The sequence below is a fragment of the Arachis ipaensis genome, chromosome B4 (assembly GCF_059453495.1).
Source record: "Arachis ipaensis isolate K30076 ecotype BB chromosome B4, ASM5945349v1, whole genome shotgun sequence".
Taxonomy (NCBI): Eukaryota; Viridiplantae; Streptophyta; class Magnoliopsida; order Fabales; family Fabaceae; genus Arachis; species Arachis ipaensis.
This window is the reverse complement of record NC_142439.1, coordinates 8,910,542-8,931,032: the sequence shown is the minus strand read 5'-3', so window position 1 is coordinate 8,931,032 and position 20,491 is coordinate 8,910,542. Positions and strand designations below refer to the sequence as shown.

Here is a 20,491-nt window from a genome sequence, read left to right as displayed (position 1 = left end):
CTAGTCATTCTATAAATATTTCATGATAACTAAAAATCTTTAAGAGTAAAATTATAAAAAAAATAATTTATTTAAAATAAAAGTAATATGATTAAGTGTAATTTACTTAGATGTGATTTAAAAATAATTGAATACTATGTATAGTAAAAAATTGATATTATTGAATGATAAAATTAAAATTTATTTCTATATATCATTTTTGTTTCCAACGTTTTCGTCCTATTTAAGTCCCTAACGTTTCAAAATCGTCTCAATTTTGTCTCGCTGTTAATTCTGTTAACGGATTCCTAAACAACATTGAGTCAGTTTTAAAACGTTGGACACTTAAATAGGACGATTGAAACGTTAGGGATAACTTTGGAACTTACCCTTAACGGTAAGACAACATTGAATCAGTAAACGTTAGGGATAACTTTGGGACTTACTCCAAACCTTGGGTACAAAAACGATACTTTACTCAACAAAATATTTACACCATCAAATCAGAATTTATGTGTTCTTAGGTTGATATTGATTTACTATACATTGTTACAACGTTTAGAAAATCCACTTTCAAAAGTCAATTTTGATAAGCTATTTTCGAAAGATAAATCTTTACCAAACCAAATGGTTATATAACAAGATGGTTATCTGTATTTGGTTTAAGTGAATTAAATAACTTAAATATCTGTGCAAGTATTTTCTTAAGTGAAGACTGAAGAGAATTCTGTGTATTTTATCCAAATTGAATATTGGATATTGAACCAAAAAAGTTGGAAAAAGAATATCCTTTTCAGCCATGAAACATAAGTGTGGATACAAATTTGCAAACTTTTTTCTCAACCAATGACACAAAGAAGAAACAGAGTGTCAGAATCTCAGTGAGAACCCAATCAAATTTCAATTTTCTTACGTCTATATCCTTTATAATAAATATTATTTTGACATCAGTATATTTTTAATAAGGTGAAAACTCGTGGATTTGACGTGAAGTTGATATCTGAGAGTCGTTAGATGATTTGATTACTTCACGTGAAGTCGACTACAACTGAGTTTTCATATTTTAATAATTAATACGGATTTTTTTTATTTGTTAATTAAAAACAATTTAAATATATAATTAATTAATTAATAATAATTGTATTTTTATACAGATATCAGGAAAAAATATTTGAAAAAAATTTGACAAAAAATAAATAAACATTACTTGCAAGAACAGAGAGAGAGAGAGAGAAAAGAGTCCAAACATTCTCTTCATCCGTCTTTCGTCTTCTCTAAGTTTATCAATCTTGTACGATTTCTTCTACTCAAACCAACACCAACAACAACAACACACTTAGGGTTCTTCCATGGCGTCGTTAGCAACTCCGCTTTCCCAATTTCAATCCCTTTCTTGCACCAAACCCTGCGTCCGGCTCCCCTCACCTGCTCTCCCTCTTCAATTTCGACGGAGATCATCGCCGGCGCTCCGGGGCATGCCGATGAAGGCGGTTGTTGTTGTGTCTGCAACGACGGCGGCGGAGACGTCCAACAAGAAGCGGTACCCTGGGGAGTCGAAGGGGTTTGTGGAGGAGATGAGGTTTGTGGCGATGAAGCTGCACACGAGGGATCAGGCTAAGGAGGGCGAGAAGCCCGTCACGGAGCCCGAGGAAAAGCCCGTCGCTAAGTGGGAACCGACCGTTGATGGCTACCTTAGGTTCCTTGTTGATAGCAAGTTGGTTTACGACACTCTCGAGAAGATCATCGATGAAGCTCCTTATCCTTCATGTTAGTAACTAACTAACTAACTAACTGAATCTGTTTTGCTTACCTAACTTAAGCATCGTTTGCGTGCGTGGGTTGTTACAATTACACCCATTATCCATACGCATATCTATGAGTAGTTTTCAATGCGCTTGGAGCACGAATTAAATGTGCTCCAGAAACCAACTTGAGTTTGTCAAGTAGTTAGCTTATTCGTCAGCTTAAGCAAATGTGGGGTTCGAATCCCACCTTTGCATGCAGCAGCCTATTGACCATTGCCAAATTCTTAGATGGAACCCCGGTCCGAGACGGATTAGTCCTTGGCCTGGATTGGGGGATACCGTGAGAAACAAAAAAAAAAAAAAGGTGCTCCGGAAGCATGCAATAATTGAGCTTAGGTAAACTTGAATCATATGAATTGGTGACTTAACCGTGAAAATGAGTAAAGTTGAGAGATTAATAACCGGGGTGTTTTGTTTGGAGTATCAACAACTAAGGTTTTGGTGTTTCTTGGCATGTATGTAATAATGGCAGTAATGACATATCTCATTCTTAACCTGTAGATGCTGAATTCAGAAATACAGGACTCGAAAGGTCTGCAAGTTTGGCGAAAGATTTGGAGTGGTTTAAGGAGCAAGGCTATACCATTCCTGAACCTTCCTCTCCTGGCCGTAGTTATGCCGAATATCTTATTGAGTTGTCGCAGAAGGATCCACAGGCTTTCATTTGCCACTTTTACAATATCTACTTTGCCCATACAGCTGGTGGTCGAATGATTGGGAGAAAGGTACCACTCTCAAAGTCTTGTGTGCAAAAATAGGTTAAATCAGATTGTTTGTTAATTGTTAGAGTGCCTGATGATGCATATGTAGCTATCCCAGCTTCGGTTTCTGTCATGTTAAATTTTTCAAGTTGTGTTCTGTTAGTGTTAGTAATTTCTGTTAGTAGCAGCTAAAAGTTACTGAAGTGCAGCCTATATGTATTCATGTGTATCTTGTAGGCCACAGAAGTCTGATATTCATTTGTTCAGATGCAGATATATTTCGGCGTATATGGGTCTAGCCTATGTTTGATACTAGCTATATAGAGTAGTGGGTGCCCTCCAATATGCCACTACTATGTGTCATAAAATCTTTTAGCATGTTATTTCATTCAAAATTCTATGGAGAATCATTAGAAAGCTGTAAAATGCATCCGGAGGTATTTGGCTACAACTTTTGCTCATGGTTTACATCAATCAAAGGATGCTTTTCTCAATTTTGTGAGGGTTTAGTGATGTAAATTGGACTATCGATCTTAATGATATGCACTTCATGTGTCTTGTTTTACCCCAAATTTTATAGAGGCAGAATATAGGAGTCTGGCTTCTATATCTGTCTTTTTGCTCGCTCAGTAACAACTATCTTCTGTTACAGTTAGTTAACTGCTGTTATTGTTAGTAGCTGTTAAAGGCAAGTATATGAGACAGCTTATATTATTGATCTGTAATCTACCGAACTTATGAGATTCATATTACTTTGCAAATCCCTATACTTTGGAAAAATTTAGTCAAGTCTCTGTATTTTAAGTGTTTGCCATCAGGGTTAACATAGTCAAGTCCCTGGTCATCATCCTTTTCCATAATCATTCTCTTACCGCATTTTAATTTTGACAGGTTGCTGAAATGTTGTTAAACAAAAAGGAGCTGGAGTTTTATAAATGGGATGGTGACCTTTCCCAGTTGTTGCAGAATGTGAGGGACAAGTTGAATAAAGTTGCCGAAGTATGTTTCTAGGTTTCCCGAACTTTTAACTTGTCATTTGCTTTAGAATCTCTGAGGAATAAGCAATATCTTGATTTCTTTTGTGGCTTTATTTCTAAGGAACAAGTGATATATGTTATAGCTTTGAGATTTTGTGAGATAGCATGATGAATATACTATGCTTTGTTGTTTCACCAGGAATGGACTCGGGAAGAGAAGAACCACTGTCTTGAAGAAACAGAAAAATCGTTCAAGTTCTCAGGAGAGATTCTCCGTTTAATTCTTTCATGATCATGATAATACATGCTCTATTATATGGTTTATTTACAAGCATTAAAGTGCATGGCGCAAGTCAAGAATATTGCAATATGTGTATATATGTTTTAATTGTTAAGTTCAAGATGCAATAGACTGAATGTTGATTCCCAGATAAAAAAGTTAACTTCCTAAACATTTATTCGGTTCTGAATTTGCATTATTTTTCCAAGGGCAGTGTTAAAGGGGATCAAACCTGTTGGCTACTTTCTGAGTAACTAAGATATATTTGAAGGTTATTGAATCTCTTTGGTGAGAGTGGATAGTGTTGCTTCCATTTTGATAATGACACTTTATTTCTATTGAGTTTTACATGAATATGATAACCAATAATATAAAAAAAAAGTCATTAATACAAAGTGACATTATCAAAATACGTGTAACAATATCTACTCTCCTCAATGATTGGCACAAATAGAAACAAGTACCATTATCAAGAGAAAGAAAAGAGAGTTCTAAGTGGCTAAAAGAACACTAGAGTGACTGAAATTCTGGTTTCTTTTCTTGTATGTTTTCTAATGTAGTGTCCTGAGTGTATGACATAGAAGTTCACCTGAAGTTCATGATATTAGTTGCTTGCAAGTAAAACTGTAAAAGCTTGATTGTAGTTCTAGTGACATGAGCATACTGGTATGTTGTTTGATTATTTCATACAAGAAATGTTTTTTGCACATAACATCCCTGAGATACACTCATCTACCCCTAGATGGGAGTAGATCCTCTCCAGTGGAAAAAAAACTGGATGGTATCCAGTATTTAATCTCACCTTTCATTGTTCTCTCTCTCCTCTTTAATTTTGGTCCCACTTGTAGAATTAAAGGTGAGAGATGACACTTTATTCTCTCTAACTGGAGAGGATCTATTTCCCCCCTAGATGGGGTGGTGGGAGTTGCATTTGGAGTGAGTTTGGATTTCTATTCAATGATTGATAAGAGATAAGATGTTCTATTTTATGTATATTGTTCAAGTCTTTTATCACTTGTTTTTAATCACAATGCCGAAATTTTCAATTATTTTTGCATAATGGCTCATAGATGGAAAATTTCGCGTTTAGAGCAACCAAAACAAAGGAATTATTTTCATGGCTAACTGTAACTTTTGGTTTAATTTAAAGGCTATTCATGTGTTGGATTTGAACTGTGATAGCGAAATGCTTCTAAAATAACAACTTATAAATAATAAATATTAACTTGAATTACTATTTTAGTATATAAAAATAAGAGTTTAATTTTAATACATTAACATGTAAAATGTTTTTATACAATAGTGAATTACATTTGTTCTTGACATCTGTGTAAAATTATTTGACAATGAGTGCACTAAAATTAAATTCTCAAAAATAATGTTGTCACATTTTGTTTTCACGAAAAATATCATCTCATAAGTCATAATGTCCAAAAGATAAATCACTTCTCTAAATGTCAAATAATGAAAAATGGTCATTTTATATTATTACACACCAATTTATTACATTTGCTAAGTTTATGCACTACCATTTTTTCTTGCAACATAAAATGCGTGTTATGAAAATTTATCATTAACTGTTAGTCAACGGACGTTGAAGTTTGCAATATACAACTTAGAGATTTGTGTAAAAAACCTACCCTAACTAACTAAAAGGTATGTACTGTGTACATCTTATCCCAAATTGAATTTTAGATAATGTACAAAAAAATATTGAAAGAAAAGAATATTAGAATGATCACGCAACTTGTGCATGTGCCTCCTATGAACCTTTCTAAATTAAAGAGAAACATAGGGTGGATAAAACATAAAAGAAATAATTCCCATGCAAATTTGTAAACTTTTTTCAACCAATGACACAAAGATACAGAATCTCACCGTGAATCTAATTTAAAATTATATTTAAAATTCCCAAAATTAAAAAAAAAAAAATTAACTGTACTTGTGAAAACAGAAAGAATGAGGAGAGGACAAATTTTAAGGTTTAAAAAAAAAAAAAAAATCCAGCTGGCTGATTCAGCTGTTGTCTCTGCCCAAACGTTCTCTTCCTCTGTCTTTCATCTCTTTTTCCTTCATTTTCTCATCGTTTTCCAATCTCCTATGATTTCTCTTACTCTGTGAAAATTCAAAGGGACAAAACAAGAACAACACAAAAGCAACAACAAAGGCTCTTCCTTGAAAATTCCATTTGAATTTGGCTTTGTTTAATTTCTTCAAACGCAGCATTGTATTTTGATTCTGCGTCAGGGGAGGGTCCTACATTATCATCATAGATACCCTCTTTTTCATTCTGGTAAAGTTGTTTCCTTTTTCATGTTATCTTTCCATTCCCCAAGTTCCTTGTTCCATTTGTTGCTAAAATGTGATTCATTTGCCATGTGCATTGTTCAAATGTGGCATTTTTATTGTTATCAAAGAAAAAAGGTGGGTGGATTTTTTTTTTTGGGGGGGGGGGGGGTGTGGATTTTGAATGTGGGATCTGAATTGGGATGTTAATGCCCAAATTATTGCTTTGTGTGCTTTAACCGTTTCTTACTGTATTTATTTGTTTGCTTTAAAAATTGTTTCTCATTTAGGAATTGTTTAACGGAATTCAAGTGTGAAAAGTTTTGACTTTTGAATAAAGTAACTTCATGTTAAGAATTGCAAATTGCTAGCTTAACGGATTTGAAAGGGACAACTTTTTTGCTTAGATTGAAAATTACTAGCTTATTGCTCCTTTTCTATGGTTTATCTAGATGAAGCCTTTGTAAAGTTTTTGTGCCATTTATTTATTTATTTTACAGGAATTGAACATTTCATGGGTTGTGCTGGAAAAAGGTGTCCTTAATTAATATTTTGCAGCCAAATTTTATGAGCATGTTCTTTCTATCCTGGGAGGATTTTGAGGCTAAGGGGAAGAATTGAATGACCTACTCAGAGACTCCGCTCTACTTGTAATTCCGTGAAGCGGAGCTTCTCTGAGTTACATGCTGAAACAAGATGATTGACCAATTCATCAATTTCGTTATTCGTCCTCCCAGGTATACGGCCACTTTGGGAATTAGTATATTTAGATTCCAAACTTGTAAAGTATATTGGTTCTGAGTGGCACTGTGTTATGAGTGACTAATTAAGTATTCAAGCTAAAGAGGTTTTTCTAGTCATGGTGATTGAATTTAATTTGAACTGTATTGAATTCAGCTGAACATGTTTCAATCATCTTACAAGAACCGCGAGACAATTTTCATCGAAGACTTCAATTATTCTGAAATTAGTCTCTTTTGTGAAACTTATGCAAATGACTAAGGGCACCATTTTTCACTGCTCAATTTTGCATTATTATTTTTCAAGACTGTCGATTATAGTTTCAGTGTATCTGCTTTGCCACGTGCAGGGCTGAGTATGATCCAGAACAGTACCTGTGGGAAAAGGAATTCACCCTTGCCGGAAGAACATACATAAGGCAGGATTTGGAGGCAAGTATGGACATATTTTGTTGTATACTATTGTTGTCTATTCTTAAAAACTAATTAATGTTTGAAACAGTAGATTGAAATCTTGGTTATCTTATATATTTATTTGTAATCTTGCAGCTAAAGAACTCAAGAGGTTATACCTTGCAGTGTAGCCATTATCTCCCTTCACCATTCCCTGAAAATGCTTCTCTTCCTTGTGTTATATATTGCCATGGAAATAGGTATTTTAATCTTTATGGACACAGACAGCTATTGCAGCTTGAAACAGGTTTTATATGGTTCTGGTTCTGAATGATACATTTGTTCCATTCTCCTTTTTGATATGTGTATTTGTGTACAAATGATGCAGTGGTTGTAGAGCAGATGCCAATGAAGCTGTCGTCGTTCTTCTTCCATCAAATATTACTGTTTTTACTCTCGACTTCTCAGGGTCAGGCTTATCTGAAGGAGATTATGTAAGCCTTGGTTGGCATGAAGTAAGTAACCTCTTAAAGAATGTTTTATTCGTTGAATTGGTTTGAATCCATTTACATTAGCTTCTGCATATTACATACTCTATGAAACTAACAATACAACACATTTATAAAGACCCTCATGATCAATTTTGCGGTTTTAATTTTGCTTTAATTTTTTTTGTTTTTTTGTGTGTGTGTGCCAATTTTGATGTTTACTCTTGATCTGTTGTATATGAAAAACTTGTTTTGTTTCTCTTTCCCTTTATGTAGAAAGATGATCTCAAGATGGCAGTGTCATATTTAAGAAGCAACAAGCAAATATCAGGTATAGGTCTCTGGGGACGATCAATGGGTGCCGTTACTAGGTACTACAATTTCCAATCAACTAGTTTGATTTTTGCAAGAATTTCTTGGTCAATTGATTTTAGGCTTGAATGTGCTTTTAGTCTTTATAATATAGGTCATTTCAATTTTGGTTTGTATAAAGTTTTTTGTGTTGGCTGTAATTAGTCTTTTTTATCTTTTCTTTTCATTTTTTTTCCTAATCCTTGTCACCATAAATTTTTATCATCTAAAACATTTAAAAATAGGTATTTATTTCATACTAAAAAAAAAGGCTTCAATTTTTTATCCTTACAAATAACTTTTGAACTACTTCGGGTATCTATGTTATTAATATCACAAGTACATTAATCTAGATTATAGGAACCAAAATAATTAGTGAGAAATCAATGGTATAATTGACTATGCACTTTACTTTGGTGTGATGTAGCATTCTTTATGGAGCTGAAGACCCTTATATTGCTGGAATGGTGTTGGATAGTGCCTTTTCAAACTTGTATACTCTGATGATGGAGCTCGTGGATGTTTATAAAATTCGGCTTCCAAAGTTCACTGTACATTCTCTCTCCCTCATTCTATATTCATAGGACTTAAGATGCTGTCTTTCCTTTGTAGTAGCAACTAAAAATGATTAAATGAAGTAGGATCTCCATATTGTGAAGAGTAAGTGAATAAGTGATTAATGCAATACCATAAGTGAATAAGTTTTTGGCAGTAGTATGAAGTAATAAGTGAAGATGCTGTTACAGTTCTGGGTTTATACATTGGTTAAAATGCTTCTGGGTTTCTTATTTTCCTTCCCTCGAAATTTAGAGGATCACTTTGCTGTTTGATTGAAAGGATTGGGAAATAGGATTATTGTTAACTATCTGTGGAGTGGATAAAGTCTTTCATCTTAGAGGTTTCAATCTACTTTCTTGTCATGGTTGACATTGGTTAGTTTGAATTTTGTGTATGTTCTTTTAATTTTGCTGCATTGGTCCACAAGCAGGTTAAAATGGCTGTACAATACATGCGGAGGGTTATCGAAAAGAAGGCGAAGTTTGATATCATGGACCTTAAACTTTTGCCGGTATGTATTAATTTTGAAGCCAAATTTTTGTTTGTTTCTTCTGTTTATTTGATATGTTATGGTGTATTTAGACCAGTTCCAATTTAATAGCATTTATTTTCTGGCCAAACATTTTTTTCGCCAGAGCTATCTCCTTCGTGTCTGTCTTAATTTAATGCTTTTAAAGCTTACAGGTTGCTGCGAAGACATTCATTCCTGCTTTATTTGCACATGCTAACGATGACAAATTTATTCAGCCCCACCACACTGAACTCATCTCCAAAGTTTATGCGGTATTATATCCAACCTGAGTCAATGTGCTCATTTGACATAGCCAAAATATCTTACATGATCTCTAAATTTGTAGGGTGATAAAAATGTCATAAGATTTAATGGCGATCACAACTCCTCTCGACCACAGTCCTTTTTTGATTCAGTTGCTGTTTTCTTCTGTAAGGTGCTCCACCCTCCTCCAATTCCTAGAACTCGAAAGGTTGATAAATATTTCAATCTGGGGAGTTTGAGACTTGGTTCTGGTTTGGATGAGGTAATATTAATAAGCATAGTGTATAGAATTCTATTTCTTGATGAAATCACTTTGCACCCAAAATGCAACTTATGAACCAGAATGATACATCACCAAGCTTCTTATGCAACTTATGTTATCAGATTTTTAGATACTAATCTGCTCTTGCTTTTATTGGTAGAGCCTGTTATATGAGATACTCTCTAGTCTGCGGTCTGCAGCATCAACTACTGATGCTGCAAGTTCATCTTCTTCTGCTCCGAACGCTTCATTTGTAGATTCAGTTGGAGGCCTTCCCTCAGAAGTTGTCCCAGTGACTACAGTAAGATCTCTCCTTCCATCTGCCTATGCTATTTTCCTTTGAAACTTTTATTCTATTTAAACATTCATTGCCTTTAAGGCCATGATGTAGACTTCAAGGCTATTCGAATAGTTAACGGCCGCGCAGTTTGCGTCCCCAGTTTGCATAAAACCTTTGTGCTTAGAAATAAGATTGACATAGTTTTCGGTACCACTGACATTTAAGTTTATCTTATGGGTTTTTATTTTTTATAGAAATATTTTTTTATTTCCTGTAGAAATTGTTGCTACTGATGTCTTTAGTGGTTTAAACATGTCAGTTAGCAGATTTAATCTTTCTTTGAAATGATGTTTAATGACTTTACAGGACGAGCCAGATGTCTTGAACCGAGATTCTTACTCATGTAATAGCTCAACTAGAGAAAGCTGGGGCAGATGTTCCATTATGGGAAACAGCGACGAGGAACCTACTACAGATCATGGAGCTGACGATAATGCTTCTGAGGTCTGTCTCTATCTCTATTTCTATCTGATTTATTCATCAGTTAAGAGCACAAAATTGATTTGAAGATGTGCAATAGTAATGTGGCAGTTACTTGCCTGCTAAGTTATATCAAAGTGATATGGTAATCCATAAATTGACATTGGTGTTTTGTGCTTCGCATGTAAATTATATCGAAATATGCAAGTTATTCTTTACTCCCATGGGAAGCATGAGAGAAATCTTGCCGGACAAGAAAGAAGACGAAAAGAGTCAAAAGGAAAAGAAGAAGAAGAAGAAACCTGATAAAGCAAAGAAGATTAAATCCGACGGGTTAGAAAAGATCGAGTCCCTTAGTCGACGCCTGCGGCGTTGTTGTATGCCAAGGGGATCTTTCCATCAAAGACACCAGTCATCTTGATTAGTCTTGGTTGCTATTGCATCTTGTAATCCATCTTATTGTAAAATTTTTCCACATCAATGTAAAATTTTTTTAACCCGTGGAATCAGCCACTGATGTAATTATCAGGTTAGGCCGCCTACATTATATCCTTTGGGTGCGGTCTTTTCCTGGACCCTGCGCTAACATGGAATGCTTATGCACCGGGCTGCCAATTTAAAATGCATTGATATTGTTAGGTAGCCCAGGAAATCCAACTTTCTTTGTAGCTTGACTAGTTGGTTCTCTTTTAGGAAAATTCAAGAATGTACTACTAAATGAGCAAAAAATAATGCTTTGTATACTTGGCCCTGATTATACCAGTTGTTTATTGAGGCTTTGGATGTGACTCACCTCTGTTGCATTCTGTAAACTTGGTGCTTCTTGTGTGATTAGATAACATTTCTGACATAAACTATAAGACACTTGAAGTAACTTGGTAACATTACCCTCTTCCCAAATTCCTAACGAACTGTAGTGGAATGTGACAACTGAAATTTTGAAATGAATTCTACTTAATGTTTGCATTGACATTGCTATCAAAATACAATGCTTCTCACCAGTGATATTACAATATCTAATTTCTATACTTAAACATCATTTGACGTTTGGTCTATCTTGTCTCACATATCAAATATTTCTTATATTTAATCTTTAGGGTAAGGACTTTTTATATTTTCTGGATAATGCTTTTTATCAATTTTTTTCTTTTATATATAGTTAAAACTTGAAAAGACAAAAATGGATAACTTGTTGATGGGAGTAGGGGTGGCAAACGGGTCGAAACTCGTTGGGACAGCCTGCGTAACCCGCAATTTTTTGCGAGTTGGGCTGGAAATTTGAGACCGCCTAATCTGTGGGTTTTGACGGGCTTCGACTAGGTGGGGCGGGCTTCTCCGCCGGGCCAAGCATTTTTTTTGTTAGGACCATTTTTTTACAAATTTCTATGATGTTATTGATCTACAAGAGGATAAAGATAATAATTGAAGATGTTCTAAGTTATATTTTGGATTATGTTTTATGTTTGATTGATTATAAACTTAAAGATGTTTAATTATATGTTTTGGATAATGTTTGTTTTGTTTTGGACAATGTTAGTTTTATTATTGTTTCAAAAAAACTTAGTTTATAATTATGTTTATTACATATTTATAATTATAAAAATTTTAATGTTTGTAAATTTAGAAATTATAATTTTTGTCTTTAAAAATTATAAATTTATTAAAATGGTTGGCAAAGGAAGAATTCAAGACCGTGTGTCCGCGTCACTAGATGGGACAGGGGGCTTTTGGTAGGGCAAACTTTCCCATTTGCCACTCCTAGATCATGGGAGTGGGAGAGAAAAAAGTTTAAGACAAATAATATTTTTTTCCCTTTTTTTTCTCAATAACATGAAGTTCTTTCTTTTTCCAAAACTCACAGGATTCTAGGGGTGACCCACCATTGTAAGATATTCAAATTCAAAAGTTGCACTTGATAATTTGATTCCAACTTTGACTAGCTTAAAAGGACTCAAACACGGTTCAACATGTAACTTTTAGAATCTTGTCTTGTTTATATCAGATTTCATTAATAACATTTTTCTTGAAATAAAGCATCATCTGCAAGATTTTTCCATGCAAACATCTATACATTACAAACAGCAACATATAGTTTTATTATTGGCATAAGCAAACATTAAATTATACCCCAACACAGACAGCGAAATGATGCAGAATAAATAGGTTTATGCAGCAGTTTACTAGATGCTTTCTTTAACCCCAATTCAAATCAGCTCACTAAATGAAATTAAAAGGCTTAGTATTTGGTAAGTATTGAACTGAAAACTAGACCTTAGGAATCTGTTAAGAACAGGTTCCTTCATCCACTAAGGAGTACATAATATAACACAGAAACTAAGCTTAGAAAGTTGACAGAGTCAGTCCTAGTGCACTAGCTACTACACATTACAGCCAATCAAATGTTACTGCCACTACCAACCTTCTCCAATTCCTCGCTATTTCTAGCAGACATACCCAATGATGGATCAAATTGATCTTGTGTAAGGAAAACGGTGCTTGATTGCTGGTACGACGACATGCTCGACTCCAGTATCTGATGCGGGAGCACCATATCCGGTTTGGAAAATGTTGCCTCCACACTTACTTTTTGCCTCTTGGTTGATCTCTCCCCTTTGGGGCTGTCAGCAGGGGAACCAGAATCTGGCGTCAACGGTTCGTGGTGAGACGAAAAAGATTCATTTGAAAGACTCTTTGCTGGGGCACGTTCTTTGGCTGCTTTCTCCGGATCAGGAGTTGCCGGATCAGTCTTGTTATCAGGATCTGGAAAGGTATCTTCTGGAACTTGCCCAGCAATCCCAGAGCCGGGTACATCTGAAAGAACCCCACTGAGCCGTTGTTGCTCTTCAATTATCTTTTTTAAGTATTTACCCTGGGCTTCTATCCTCAATTGTAGCTGCCTCTGAACCTGTTCCATATCAAAATATGATTACAATTCACCATTCAGCATATTGAATTGATTCTTAATTTAAAAACCAAAACTCTGAAGGAAAAAAATGCATGTATTTGTTTTTATAACAAAGGTAGAAATATTTTGGAATTTCACAAGTCAAAGACATCCAAGAAAGGTCATTGATTCCTCTACAATCACAAGTCTTTAAGTATATAGAACTTTCAAGAATTATAAATTGTTTACATGATCAAAATATGATGATCAATGGTGTGCTGATTCTCTCTTGCCATCACAAAACCATGCAGTATATCTTGTTAAAACAATCTTTTCAACAATTATCTTGCTTACACTGGAACTAGCTCACACTATTCCTTGAAAAAAGGCCTTAAAATAAAAAAAAATTATGTTAACATGTTACAATTAATGCCCTGTAAATGCATTCATGTAAATTTATCATCTTCCCTTAAATTAGAGTTTGGTAAAATTGTCTGCAAATGCATGTAGATTTGATAATACAATTGTGTATTGTGCAAGACAGTTTAGGGCTATAGGGTACTACTCAGGCAGAGGCTCTTATAATCAAAATCTCAACTGGTAGCGGCATTACTCATGCAAATGTGTTGATCAGTATATACACCTTGGATAATAAAACCTAGTGTATAGTTTTTTATGTAATAAATAACAATTAGTGTTGACTCGCATAAATTAGATATCAAACTCATCACTTCATCTCGCATGATTAAATGTGATACGATTAATAACCAAATATGTTAATGTAATATAACCCATTAGATCAGTTCAATAAAATTTACCTCCAATTGTTCATGTAGGCGTTTCTGCACCTCCATTTGAAGCTTTAATGCTTCAGTAATTTGCATCCCACTGCAGACAGACAAGACCACACATAATTTCAGTCATTTATATACCACCAGAACTTTTGAGGGGAAAAAAAGCAAGTTACTTTTTCTCCCAGCAACAGCTTCAACGCATTGAACACATAGTAAGCATAACATATGGTTGTCTAGCTAAATGTGCATTAGTAATGAGGGTATAAATCATAGCGTGTATACTCACGGTGAACCATCTAGATTGGAAAGCATATCCCCTGCTTCTTTCTTGTCAGTTTTCTTTCCTTCTACAAACAATTTTAGAAGTTATCACCAATCAAATCTAAGGGAGAATTCAAAGTATAATGAATATACTCATATATGTGAATTTGAAACAGTGAAACTCAGAGACATACCATCAGACGAGGAATCAGGTAGGTACTTTGCTAGACGATATTTCTGGATGCAGCAGAATAGTAGAGTGAACAAAGAAGAAATGAATTAGAATAACAGATACCGAGAGACCCTGGAAACACGTTACCTGTAAATGACTTTTCACATGGTAGATTGTTAAGCCTTGTACACCCATAACTCTAAGGACACCTTTCGGTGTAGCGCCTGAGGGGGAAAAAGGATAGTTTGAGAATCTAATACTCATGCATACAAGTTAGATAATTTCTTCATCCAACAAAAAGCCAGGGGGTAATACTCACGATCTGGTCCACCAAGCTGTGCCACAGCATCAACAAAGCGCTCATGTAGCTCATGTGTCCACCGTAAACGTTGCTTTGAGGCGAGATTAGGGTTGTTGGAAAGATTGTCTCCATTGCCAGGATCCATTGTGCTACTACCATGAACCAATGAATTGCTTCCGATTAAACTTGAACTAGGGACACTCTTTTGATGATACATTTGTCATTTATCTGACAGAAAACATAAAAAATAACAGAATATAATGTGGAAATTAGTACTGACATCCTGAACCTTACTGCATATTTTAACAGGTTGTCAAAGAAATGGGGAACAATCAGAGATATGCACACAACACAATCAAGAGAGGAATTTCTTCAAGAGTAACCTCAAATATTCCTAAATGAAAAATTGAAATTAACATGTTCTGATCCCACTCCTAATCTAAGATCTACTCACATTTTGTTTGATCATGGAGCGTTACATTATAGAGATCCTCCCTCAACCAACTATAGATATCATTGTTTGCAAGTCGCAACATATTTTGACCTTAACAAACACTCCCATGTATCCAAGAAGCATTGACTGCAATATGTGGATCCTTCAACACAGCAATATTTACCATGAACACCACTGTCCATAGTGGAGAGTACACACTATCACAAACTCAAGACCAGTAGACACTTGTTCATTTTGTTCTTCATCTAAAGCGAATTTCTTCCTTCACTTCTCTCTTCAGTTGAGCTTTTAGGAGAACCTCAAACCTTCTGATACAAAACCACAATGTTCCAATGTCTAAGCAACTTAAGCCAAGTGGTCTTGAACTAGGTTAACTTTTCTTGTTCTTTTACAAAATGGCACTCAATAAAGGCATTAAATCATTATCTACATTCTACAATATACTTATACAAAATGACATTTAGCTTCCTAAGGCACTTCGGAACAATATCCTTTAAAATATAACTATGCTTCCCCCTAGCACCAAATTATCCCTCTCCAATAACCATCCAACTTATCTAATCCTCCCTCGATCCCATTTTACCATGACTCTGAAAATTTGTTACATCCTTGAAATAATATATTTGGATACAATTTTTAGCTAGATACATTGATACAAGGAAGAACCAAATTTTCAGCTCAGTCAGCTGTAGTAGGGCAGAATAAAAGGTGAAGCCAACACAATTTGAGCCTTTGAGGTACTTATCCCTAAATGAGGTTGATTTCTCCTTAAACTTTACTAAGTCACAAAGATATCATCATATTGTTTGCAGAGAACTAAAAAGCATCATTATTGTTACTTAAAGCAAAGACTATTATTATATTCATTCTCATACAACATCTGATGCAACCTAGCAACATTAGAGAACAGGGTAATATCCTTCAAAGTTGACTAATTGAATTTTCATCACATTAATACCTATGAATATCAGGCCACACCCTCAAAATTGAAGAACCTCAACTCTAATAAACCAATTACTAAATTTTTACATCCCCCCAAAATTGGGGTTATGACCCGAAATTAGAATGACCCAACTCTTGAATGATCACGAAAATCTGAAAATTTTACAGCTTTAAAAAAATAAAAGTGAGAAAAGCTCCCATTCTCTAGTCGCAAAGCACGGAACGTTACAAAGTGTAGGGTGCAATTTTGAAAAAGTAGAAAGTCAAAGGCTTGAAATTAAAAACACAAACTTGAGGGTGATGCAATAGAGAAGAGTAGCACTGAGTTGAAGCTCAAAGGAATTAATGCCAAAAGGGTCGCCAAAAAAGTTAAGAAACAAAGGAAATGAAATGCAGAAGAAGAAGCAGCTTCAGAGAGAGAAAAGAGATTGTGATTGAAAGAAGAAGAAGAAGAAGAAGAAGAAGAAGAAGAAGAAGGAATGGATACGTACCCAGATCTACGCAATCCAAACGACAACGCATAACAAAAAAATTTCGCTCCCTTCAATTTCGGAGCTGTGTAGTTCTGTGCTGTTTCTCTCTCTTCTCTCTCTCTCTCTCTCTCTCTCTCTCTTGCTATGCAGTGACACACACACTCATACCCCTCCAATGGCATTTCCTTTGGTCCTATGGATTTTGGATTCTATTTCTTTTTTTTTTTTTTTACAGTTTTCTGTTTTTATTATATAATAAAAAGTGGGAATGGAAAATATGATTTCATTACTTTTATTTTTTTTATAAAATTCTAAAAATAGGAAATACCACACACAAATACCAAGTTTTAAGAATTTTGAAGAAAAAATATTAAGAGCTTGTTTAAGTATACTATTAACTTGTTAAACAAAATTTAATGAAAAAAGATTTTTTATTTTTTTTGATGCGTTTAATAAAATATTAGTAATAAAAATAAAAATATTAAAAAAATAAAAAAATATATTTTTAAAAAAATTATAATTTACATCTATTTTTACTTAAAAAAATATATTTTTAACATAATAAATAAAAAATATTTTTATTATATTATATTCAAATATAATTGTTTGATAAAAAAATATTTTTATATAAAATATCTAAATATAAAATTAATTTTAATTTTTTAAAAAAAATAACTTAAAAAAAATCTTTTCATAAAAGTTTATCCAAATAAACTATAAGTTTATAATTAAATATTTAATCAATATCATATACCGATCATAATATATTTATATTTTTTACAACATAATTAACTATTAAAATCATTAATTTTTATAATAAAATAATCAAATATTTTAAATAGAATTAAAAATGTTTTTATAAACATAAAAAATCAGTTATTTTATTCGTGTTTTAATTATAAATATGAATTTAATTAGTAGTTTGTATTATTATTATGAGATTTTTATTATAAATATGAATATAATTCTATTGTATGTTTTTATACAAACAATTTATTAGTGATTATTTTTTATGTAAATATAGTGTATGATTGTATATTTAACATCATCATAGGCATAATATAAATACAAATTTCTTTTATTTTGTATCTTTTAACAATTAGATACAAAAATATGACATAATTTTTCCCCCTTTATTTAAAAGAATAACTTCAAAAGCTAATAAATTATAACTCAAATGACATAATTTTTTCATACTCACTTAAAAAGTTACAAATCTGAGTCTCGCTCCTAACTTTTAAAAAAAAATTCAAAAATAACAAATCCTTGGTATTACAAGTAAAATTCACTCAACATACATGGCAGCCATTTTTTTACTAGGGCTTGTGTGTATAGGATTTTCCTTCGTACTTTGCTTTCATATATGCTAATAAATTAATTACTAGCATATATTGATTCCATAGCAGGGGTGCTATTGAAATATTGAATTGAACTATTTATTATTTAACCAAACTAACCACTCTTTCTTGTCCATTCCTTGAGTCAAATATTTCAAAGTCTTCTTTCTGGTATTTTTCCACCGAATCATTTAATTCTTGGTCCATCGACCATTATTTGGAAGAAAATAAATTTGGATTTTAGTATGATATAACATAATAATAATAATCTTAATATAATATAGGATTCAGCTAATATAGTTGTCAAATAAAAAAAGTTTTTATAAAAAAGAAAAAATTAATTTATAATATATTTATACATATAAATAAAATATATATATATATATAGAGGTTCCATTGTTTTAGAAAGATGAACCACACAAGTATAGATTTCACTAATAAATCAAGGCACGTATTAATAATAGAGTATTACGATAAACTAATTAGAAGCCCCAGAATGCAAAGGTGAAAAGGAAATTAATGAAAAATTAATGGTTGTTTATGAGTTAGGGTAAAATCATGAATCATGAAATCCATAAAGCATGGATTTCAATACGAGTTAATATTTAATTTGATTTTTAAATTTATATGTGAATTTTAATTTAATTTTTAAAATTTTAATTATTTCTATTTAGTCTTTAATTTTTGTAAATGTGATTTATAGTCCCTGAGATAATTTTGACATTTAAACATTAATAAGATGCTTATATGAATTAGTTTTAACACTCAAATAGTTTAAAAATAATATTGTATCATTTGTTTTGGAAATAATTTTTTTTAATAAACATCACTTACGATATTATTTTTGTGCTATTATATGAGTATCAAAACCAAAATGATACAGTTGTACAGAATTCAATGTGACATCAAACTCTACATTGTTTTGTTAATATTTATCTATCAAAAATTATTTCAAAAACTAACATAAATCATATTTACAAAATTTATAGACAAAATAAAAACAATTAAAATTTTAAAAATTAAACTAAAAATTTACATACAAATTCAGAAATCAAATTAAGTATTATTTCTATTTGAACACGTTTTCCACTTTAATTATTGATAGTTCAAAATCACATGCAATAGTTCATCAAAAGCTATATAATAATAGAAAACCAATCTTAATAATGAAACAAATAGAGTTTAAAAAAAAATATGCTATAATATAGGTTTTTTTTTTATCAAAGATAATTAATAAAGCTAAAAAATGCTCTTAGAATTTAAAAGTATCCGTAGACAGAGAAATAGAAGTTCAACACGAAACCCTAAATTGAAATAAGCATGTCAAGCATTAAACTTGGGTTATTTTCATTTCTTTAATTATGCAATTATTGTGGTTGATAATGAGTATGATCTTTTAACCTATATATAAATATATATATATCCTAGCTAATAGTAATAGGTACGTGAATCATTCAAAGAATTTTATGAACATTCACTCTCCAAATAAACTATATACCATTGATACCTTGCCATGTGTCATCAACCACTCATAGCTTATGGTATTCATTCACAATGATGATTATGCATGCCAAGCTCAAATAATTATTCCAAATAATTTAAACTTATAAACACCATAATAATAATAATAATAATAATAATAATAATAATAAGGCTTTCAAAAAAATCTTATAAAATATTCCATTTCTAAGCGCTATGCCGTTGGAGGGTCATGATTTCATAATTATTTTTCTCATGCATTATCCTCTTTTATAAAGTCCTTAGTCTTACTATATATAGAATTACATCAAACACCAAAAAAAAACGTCTTAATATAAGTTATTATTAAATAACTTTAGGGTTTGAATATATATATTGTCAATCTTTTATATATTTTCTATTAATAAAGTTAAATACATACTTCTATTTATATATATTATTAGAAGTGTACATATATACAGTAATAAATAGAGATTATTAATAAATTATATGTAGTATTTTATTCTTTTAATTTATAAGGGAGTGAGTTATTAAATATAAAAATTGCCACTTTAGTTTAAATAGAACTTTCTTAGTAACCATCGTGATAATTCACGAATACTGTTAAAATCGATGGCCAAACAGTTCTTAACATCATAAAAAGGATTTTGCTACTACTTAGGTCTAATCTCATATTGATTATATATAACAACCAAATTAATAAAGAATATAAAAAAAAAAAAACAAAATTTCTATATATAGTAGTGTTTGCTCTAATATAGCTAAAAGAGAAAGTTGGAAATGAAAAAGAGAAGATATATAGGGATAGAACATACCCTGTTATTGAGGCAAAGAAGAAGATCAGAAGAAAGAGATAATTATAGTGTCTCTAACTTGCTTGATGATGATGATGATCATCAATCTCCTCAAGCATGTGAAGTTGGTGACTTTTATGTGGCCTTGAATTCTTTGTTTTAGAGTTTTGGATTTATTTACTTATTGATTGTGTGTGAAATGTTACCTAGTATGACTATAATTCCAAGTCCCAAGTGGTGTGAAT

General features: G+C 32.5%; 3 protein-coding genes across 6 annotated transcripts; 2 read left to right on the top strand and 1 right to left on the bottom strand.

The window, feature by feature from the left end:
- The first annotated feature begins 1,141 nt into the window (after nucleotides 1-1,141).
- LOC107638761 (heme oxygenase 1, chloroplastic) lies at nucleotides 1,142-3,916 on the top strand. Its single transcript, XM_016342138.3, has 4 exons — nucleotides 1,142-1,746; nucleotides 2,286-2,509; nucleotides 3,377-3,484; nucleotides 3,662-3,916. The coding sequence occupies exons 1-4, from the start codon at nucleotides 1,329-1,331 to the stop codon at nucleotides 3,752-3,754; spliced, it is 843 nt and encodes a 280-aa protein (XP_016197624.1). The 5' UTR covers nucleotides 1,142-1,328; the 3' UTR covers nucleotides 3,755-3,916.
- Nucleotides 3,917-5,747: 1,831 nt separating this feature from the next.
- Nucleotides 5,748-11,147, top strand: LOC107635972 (uncharacterized). The gene is made up of 13 exons (XM_088483376.1): nucleotides 5,748-6,035; nucleotides 6,529-6,765; nucleotides 7,119-7,200; nucleotides 7,318-7,421; nucleotides 7,550-7,676; nucleotides 7,926-8,020; nucleotides 8,428-8,551; nucleotides 8,989-9,069; nucleotides 9,243-9,341; nucleotides 9,416-9,595; nucleotides 9,756-9,896; nucleotides 10,242-10,379; nucleotides 10,564-11,147. The coding sequence occupies exons 2-13, from the start codon at nucleotides 6,725-6,727 to the stop codon at nucleotides 10,774-10,776; spliced, it is 1,425 nt and encodes a 474-aa protein (XP_088339502.1). The 5' UTR covers nucleotides 5,748-6,035; nucleotides 6,529-6,724; the 3' UTR covers nucleotides 10,777-11,147.
- Nucleotides 11,148-12,543: 1,396 nt separating this feature from the next.
- LOC107638758 (myb family transcription factor PHL7) lies at nucleotides 12,544-20,491 on the bottom strand. Of its 4 annotated transcripts, XM_021120660.2 has the most exons (8): nucleotides 16,655-16,829; nucleotides 15,222-15,529; nucleotides 14,786-14,995; nucleotides 14,614-14,690; nucleotides 14,489-14,531; nucleotides 14,320-14,380; nucleotides 14,058-14,127; nucleotides 12,544-13,260 (listed from the first exon to the last, which is right to left on the bottom strand). In XM_021120660.2, exons 3-8 carry the CDS (start codon nucleotides 14,982-14,984, stop codon nucleotides 12,751-12,753), a joined length of 960 nt encoding a protein of 319 aa, XP_020976319.1. In that variant the 5' UTR covers nucleotides 14,985-14,995; nucleotides 15,222-15,529; nucleotides 16,655-16,829; the 3' UTR covers nucleotides 12,544-12,750. The 4 variants fall into 4 exon arrangements, with proteins under 4 accessions (XP_020976319.1, XP_016197620.1, XP_016197618.1 ...); XM_016342134.3 differs by lacking the exons at nucleotides 15,222-15,529; nucleotides 16,655-16,829 and adding an exon at nucleotides 20,268-20,491; XM_016342132.3 differs by lacking the exon at nucleotides 15,222-15,529 and having other exon boundaries at nucleotides 16,655-16,868.

What these genes read in the sequence shown, in the direction of transcription:
- LOC107638761 (XM_016342138.3), top strand. Translation starts at nt 1,329, where the DNA reads ATGGCGTCGTTAGCAACTCCGCTTTCCCAATTTCAATCCCTTTCTTGC. An exon ending in GTCGAATGATTGGGAGAAAG is followed by an intron (nt 2,510 to 3,376) that starts GTACCACTCTCA and finishes TAATTTTGACAG; the next exon opens with GTTGCTGAAATGTTGTTAAA. An exon ending in AGTTGAATAAAGTTGCCGAA is followed by an intron (nt 3,485 to 3,661) that starts GTATGTTTCTAG and finishes TTGTTTCACCAG; the next exon opens with GAATGGACTCGGGAAGAGAA.
- LOC107635972 (XM_088483376.1), top strand. Translation starts at nt 6,725, where the DNA reads ATGATTGACCAATTCATCAATTTCGTTATTCGTCCTCCCAG. An exon ending in TAAGCCTTGGTTGGCATGAA is followed by an intron (nt 7,677 to 7,925) that starts GTAAGTAACCTC and finishes CCCTTTATGTAG; the next exon opens with AAAGATGATCTCAAGATGGC. An exon ending in AAGTTGTCCCAGTGACTACA is followed by an intron (nt 9,897 to 10,241) that starts GTAAGATCTCTC and finishes ATGACTTTACAG; the next exon opens with GACGAGCCAGATGTCTTGAA.
- LOC107638758 (XM_016342134.3), bottom strand. Translation starts at nt 14,984, where the DNA reads ATGTATCATCAAAAGAGTGTCCCTAGTTCAAGTTTAATCGGAAGCAAT. An exon ending in ACAGCTTGGTGGACCAGATC is followed by an intron (nt 14,691 to 14,785) that starts GTGAGTATTACC and finishes TTTCCCCCTCAG; the next exon opens with GCGCTACACCGAAAGGTGTC. An exon ending in GCCTACATGAACAATTGGAG is followed by an intron (nt 13,261 to 14,057) that starts GTAAATTTTATT and finishes GATATGGAACAG; the next exon opens with GTTCAGAGGCAGCTACAATT.